Source organism: Alligator sinensis, unplaced genomic scaffold, assembly GCF_000455745.1.
Source record: "Alligator sinensis unplaced genomic scaffold, ASM45574v1 scaffold149_1, whole genome shotgun sequence".
NCBI lineage: Eukaryota > Metazoa > Chordata > Crocodylia > Alligatoridae > Alligator > Alligator sinensis.
The window spans coordinates 458,985-465,524 of NW_005842823.1; the positions used below are offsets into that span (position 1 = coordinate 458,985).

General features: G+C 57.9%; 1 protein-coding gene across 1 annotated transcript in view; it reads left to right on the top strand.

Annotated features, from left to right (window-relative positions):
* SMUG1 (single-strand-selective monofunctional uracil-DNA glycosylase 1) overlaps positions 1 to 1,413 on the top strand; it is a 3,644-nt gene extending 2,231 nt beyond the window's left edge. The window contains exon 2 of the mRNA XM_025191492.1: positions 3 to 1,413. Coding sequence (XP_025047277.1) covers positions 3 to 278 — 276 coding nt within the window. The 3' untranslated portion in view covers positions 279 to 1,413. The remainder of the gene's footprint in view (positions 1 to 2) is intronic.
* The last annotated feature ends 5,127 nt before the right edge of the window (positions 1,414 to 6,540 follow it).

Below are 6,540 nucleotides of genomic sequence, written 5' to 3' on the forward strand. Positions count from 1 at the left end.
CGGCCGACCTGCCGGCATCCCAGCGCGAGGCCCTGCTCCGGGCTTGCGATGACGGCCTGGCCCGGGCCGCTGGGCTGCTGGGGGTCTCCCTGGTGATCGGCGTGGGCCGACTGGCCGAGCAGCGGGCGCGCAAAGCGCTGGCCGCGGCTGGCCTGCGGGTGCGGGTGGAGGGGCTCCTGCACCCCTCTCCCCGCAGCCCCCAGGCCAACAAGGGCTGGGAAGCCATGGCCAAGGTCCGGCTGGCTGAGCTTGGGGTGCTGCCCTTGCCCAGCCCCTGAGCTCTGCCCTGCTGCGGGGCCGGGGTCCCCCCTCATCTCCATCCTCTGCCCCGTGCCTCCATGGGCACCCGTGTTTATGGTGCTAGCCACTGGCTACCAGGCCCCCCAACTTATAAGATGGGGCTCACAGCCACACTACCCCCTCCCCCCCCGCCTTACAGCCCCCTCTCCTCTCACCCACTTAACACTACATGCCCGGTTTCCCGCAGGGGCTGCTGGGGTTTTGGGGGCACCCTATCTGCCCCCCTGGTTTCCATCATGGTGGGACTAGCTGGGCCATGGAAGGATAGTCTGGTGGCTAGGGCTCTTGATGGGGCCACGGGAGGCGAGGGGTTAAGCCTCTCCTCTGCCGCAGCCTTCTGCTGTGACCAAGTCCCAGAGCCTGCCTCAGTTTCCCCATCTGTAGTGGGGGGGCGGAGAGGAGGGGGTGCTGTAACTTTCTTACCCCCCTAAGGGCCCAAGAAGGCAGCACCCTTTATTTTTAGTCAAGGGGCTCACGTCCCACTCGGCTTCCCGTGAGAAACCCTCTGCCCCGGGTCTCCCAGGAGCCTCTGTATCTCCAGACCTGCTCGCTCTGATTGCCGTACAGTCTTGCATACCACGCACCCCTGAACAAGACTCCCGTTGTTTTGGAAAGGCAGAATGAGGGAGGAAAAGGTCTGTCCTTGCTTCTGCAATGGGCTGGGGAGGGGGAGCGGGAAGGGTGTCCGCAGTCAGCAGCAAGTACAGCCTAACTTTTACCCCCCCCAGCCCCAACAGGCAGAAACTGCTATTACCATACTTCCTCACTTATACTCACCCCCCGATTCCAGGAGTTGAATCTGGTTGGCAGGAGATGTGTGTTGTTTTCAAGAATATACGGGACTTGGGGGAATGTGGCAGGAGGACAAGTGAATTGCCCTGGCTTTGGCTGTGCAATGGCCTGTTTCACTCCAACACTGAAGCTGCACTTGGGAGAGAAACGGTCTGGGTTGAAAATCTGCTATTAGGGTTGGCAAAGTCTCTGTCTCGGGGAAAACCGTCTCTGTCTTGGGGAAGACCTGGCTGGACGCTGCTGCCCAGCAAGCAGGGGGCGGGGGGTGTCGGGGAGCTGTAATTGTCCTTCCTCTGACGACAAGGCATTAAATATTTCTGCTGGGGCCTCTTGTCTCCTCTGACTCCCTCTCTCGGTGGGCGTTAGCGGGTGTGATGTCCTCGGAGAAGTTGGGTGGTCAGAGCCCTGCGTATGGCGGGCCTCTGGTTCGGCCCTGTCGATGGTGGTCACGTTCTCCTTGCCTTCCTGTGCCTTCTGCCTCAGTTTCCCCTTGGGCTCTTTTCCCTTTGTGAATGTGCAGACTCCTGGCCCGTGCAGCCTGGGGTCCCCTTGCTCAGGACAGACCCCGGTTACCAGCCCTTGGCTTTCACCCATTTCTTGACTACAGAAAAATCCTAGCACCGTTCTTTTGTTGGAAGCAACTCAGACTGTGCAGCAGGGCAGGATGCTGGGGGCTCTCTGGATTCCTATCGGCAATCTCCGGGTTTTTCTTGTGAGCTGTGGGTAAGTTGTTGCACCCTTAAAAGAACCTGTTTAACCCCAGTTGAGAATCACCGGTTAAACCTGTGCTGGCTTGTATGTGGCGAAGGACTTTGCAGGGTCAGAGCCAGCACCTTGATCCCCCCCCCCACTCCCACCCCCTGCATCTCCCATCCTTCCCAGAGCAACTGGCTCTGCATTTGCGGGCGTCTGTTGCCCCAGCCCTGCCCCCGGGCTGTCGACAGGGGCCCAGGTGCCAGATCAAAGGCCGTTTGTTCTGGGTGCGTCCCTGCCCGCGGCCGGCCACGGTGGGGGATCCAGGTGGGATCGTGTAGCTGCCGTCGGCAAATGTGCTCCCTGTCTGAAGATGTCTCCTTTCTCCACGAATGCTACCGGCCCTGTTTGGCAGCCAAACCTGTGCAGCTGGGCCTGGGATGAATGCACCTTCCCGCGGAGGCACTTTTGGGTGTTGGGTGGTGTATTCCAGCCAGCTGTGAGTGCTGGGAAGGCGCTCGGTGCTGTACACAGCGTGCCGGGGCTCTGGGAGGGATGGTTTATTGCTAGCAGCCAGGGTTAGGAGCCAACGAAGGGCATGTGGCCAGGGTGCTGGGGGCCGGTTGCAAGCCCTGCCTTGGTCTCAGTGATTCCCTGTGGCAGATGCTTTCTTCTAAAGGTCCCTCAGTCCCCCTGGGCCAGCTCCAGCTCAGTGGGGCCAGCCTGCCCGTGCCTCAGTTTCCCCATCTGTGCTCTGAGGGGTACTACCCCCCGTCCCCCAGGAGGCCAAGAAAACGATGTCCTTTTTTTTTAGCCAAGGGCATCATGCCCCACTCATCTTCCCATGAGAAACCCTCTTCCACGGGTCTCCCAGAAGCCTCTGTGATGCCAGACTTGCCTTCTCTGATTACCGTACAGTCTCACCCCTGGGGAAGGCAGCAACATCACTGGCTTCGAGAAGGGTGAGGCACAAGCTGGAGGGCTGGGCCAGGCGGGGCGCACCATGCTGCACAAGCAGATACGTGAGCACATGTACACCGGCGCACACCCACACCCACGCATGCACATGCCTATACATGCATATGCACACACATGTCCATACACATGAGACCAGCATCCTCAAAGCAGGGGGGTGTCTAACTCTTTCAGGCCTCCCAGTGCCTAAGTACCTCGCTGGATTCGAGCTGTGGGTCCTGCTTGTCTTGATGCGGGGGGAGGTGAAGCCCATGTGATTTCCTCCCTTCCTCCCCAATGTGGGTGCCTGGGAGGGCAGCCAAGCTGGGAAGACAGGAGCTATGGGAGACTCCCCCTCTGAGCTGGGCATTACGGGATCTCAGACACGCAGCTGGGCAGTGCCAACTCTGCCTAGAAGAGGGCAGCACTGGGGGTACCAGGCAGAGGTGTGTCCCACCCCCCCTTGCAGTCACTCCAGCTCAGCTGGAGGCCAGGCCCAGAGGCTTTTAGCTATCGGGGAGCAGAGGGGGTGGGGGGTCTGGTCCCCGATCCCTGCCCCCCTTCCCCTGAGCATGGCTTGGGAGGCTCCTTCTGCAGAGGCAAGATTTGCTGGCATGGGGCAGGCCAGGGTGGGGGGCATCTGTCTGAAAGTGACCCCCGCAGCCCTGGCTTTATGTTACAACCCAGTCGGCACATTTGCAGCACTCAATACCCAGTCACCTGAGCCAGCTGCTGGCATCAGGCCTGGGCTTCTGGGTTGGGGACGCCTGGGGTCTCCCCCCGGTCCAGCTGGAGTGTTTCCCATCCCCTCTCCGGGGGCTCCTGCATCTGCCCTGCCCTGGAGTCATCTGGGGTCAACATCGCATTGACAAGGGAGCCCCAAAGCTGTGAGAGGCAGCTGGGGGAGCTGTCTGTGGGCCTGGCTGGGGGTTCGATTTCATCGCATGCAGGTCAGCCGGGCACTGCCAGGATGCCTGGGTTCCCTGCAGACCCCTTTAGTGGAGCAAGGGGGTTCGATGGGGGGAGTCATACTGCCCTCCCACCTCCCCTCCTCTGTTCTTACTGTGTGATTAGCATCTGGTGTGCATATGCTAATACATAACAATCCGCCTCTGGATTTCGGAGGCATGTGGCATGACCCTTCCTGGCCCCAGGGGCCCAATCTTGAGAGAGGCTTTGCACCATGGGGTGCAGGGCTGAGACTGCAGGGTAAAGCCCCATTTTGCCCCTTCCCCCTTTCCCCGCCATGCATAACCACCATCACCCCCTGCTACCAGGATGGGGCACTTTTGGATTTAGGCTCTGTGGAAGTGCCCGGTGGCTTGGTCCCACTGTGCTAGCCCACCTCTGCTAGCCACCCCCTTTCTGGCATTAGCTACAGGCTGCAAAGGGAACTCGGGACCCCACTAGCCCTGAGTCCACCCAGGAAAGAGCCTGTGGATAGAGCCCTAGGATGCTTGGTTTCCATCCCCCTGGACTGACCCTAACTCACCCCCATGCCTCCGTTTCTCCAGACTCCAGCCCAAAGGGAGAGCCTCTTAGATTTGCTGGCTAGGCAGGGTCCATGACACACAGAAGGTAGGGGTGTATGTGCAACCCTGCCACCCTCACATGCAGTGGGACCTGGCATCTGGCACACCCCACCTGTGCTATTCTCAGCCCTACATGAATGACCTAGAACCTGCGTAGAAGACAGATCTCCCCCGCATGCTTCCAGCTAATGATGAGCCTTGCCGTAAGAGCCACCGAGCACCCCAACGTGGGAATAGGGAATCTGATGCCACACACTAATGGAAAAGCCCTCCTACAGCAACACGCTAGTCTGACCTGGAACCCCTCACCAACGAATCTAGAGCTTGAACCCGCTTGCCAATGAATCTAGAACCTACAGCCTGCCTGCCAATGAGTCCAGACCTGGGGCCCTATCATCAATGAATCTAGAAACTGGAAACAGTTTGATGCATCTAGAACCCAATTGCCAATACATGTAGACCAGGAACTCGCCCACCAACCAGTCGAGAACGTTGCACCCATTTACTAATTAATCTAGAACCTGGAAGCTACTCACCAATAAATCTAGACCTGGAACTCGTGCCAAAGAATCTGAAACCTGGAGGCCTCTCATCAAGAAATCGGGAACCTGTGAATCTAGAACGTGCAGCCTGGAGCCATTCAGAACCGTGTATGTGGGCATGGACTGCTGCACACACACAAAATGGACTCCTTCAAAGCGTGCATCAGGCTCTAATCTAGAACCTCCAGAGAAGCTAGTCTAAAACCTGCGAGTGCAACTAAATTGGAGATAAAGACATCACCTAAAATGCACAGTAACTGCCTGGGGGCTGTTGTAGGGGGAGGCCACTTGTTGGAAAGAGCCTGGGGACAGAGGTATCTGCTCCCCCCCACCCTTTGCTGACCCCCACCCCTTCCCTGCAGAGGGTTTTGCTGTGTTATTTATAGAAGCCGCCGATAAATCCACCGTGATTCTCCGAGTGCGAGGCTATAAATAACGGCACACATCATTAACCCCAGAGCACCTTCCGGAGCAAGATGAAGTGCAGCCGCTGCAGGAAGCTCACAGCTCTGCCTTGCTGTATGCCGTGATGGTCCCTATACAGAGAGCCTCTCCCTCCCAACCCTCATCCCAGTCTGAGATCCACCCGTACTGCTGCCCCGGCGGCCTGCAGCTTCTACAGCATGGCACACCGTGAACACCTCCCTCAGCTGGGTCCCAAACTCTTTAAAGGGAAAGCACCTCATCACTGTCCCCTACACCAGTCAAGGGCCCCTTGTTGGACTGCAGGTCACCCTCAGGAAATGCCAGCTCTTGGCTTTCACTCATTTCTTGGCTACGGGAAAGTCCTAGAGCAATTCTCCCATGGCAAAAATCTCAGCAAATCCACAACCGGGCAGGATTGTTTGGACACACTGGATGCTGATCTAGTTGGGGACGATTTGATCTAGATGGACCTGGTCCTGCTTGGAGCAGGGGGTTGGATTAGATGTGACCTCCCGAGGTCCCTTCCAACCCTCCTGTTCTCTGATTCCTACTGGAAATCTCAGGGGTTCTCTTGTGAACCGTGTGTAGGTACCTGCACCCGATTTAGGGTTGAAATTGCTTGGCACCATGCAACACCCTTAAAAGGATCTCATGGCACCCTGAATGCTGCGGAGCCCTGGTTGGGAGCCACGGACCTAGAACATGAGCAGGAGGCCAGTCTAAAATGGACGTACAAGACCAACCTAGAACCTGCGTAGCAGATCTAGAACCCAGCTCACAAGAGTGATCTGGAACCTGCAGAGACGTGTCCAGGACCTGAGCTGGAGAGTCAGGTACCCGGCCAGTACAGCGATCTAGAGATAGTGCCAGATGATCCAGAACTGCCCCCCACAGCTAATCTAGAAGCTGGCAAACCTCAGGAAGGTCTGGACACAAGCTCTGGAGCTGCTGGGCAGCCTGAGGAAGGAGCCTGTAGCTTAGTGCACCTCTAGCAGAGTCCAGATTAATTAGTGAATGGGTGCTGTGTTCTTGATCGGTTGGTGAGTGGGTTTCTGGTCTACATTCATTGGCAAGTGGGTTCTAGATTCACTGGTGAACCGGTGAAGACCTGGCTGCAAGCTGGTACCAGTATGGGTATGCTGAGCCTTCTGCCTGCCATTGGGGCCTGTGGCTCTGAGGGGCCTCTCAGCATGGGGTGAGCTGATAGGAGTGATGGGGTGGGGGTGTCACAGGCGGGGGTGTGAGGTTGTGCTGGTGTGAACATACATCTTTGTGTCAGTGTCTCAGGGAGGGTGGGAGAG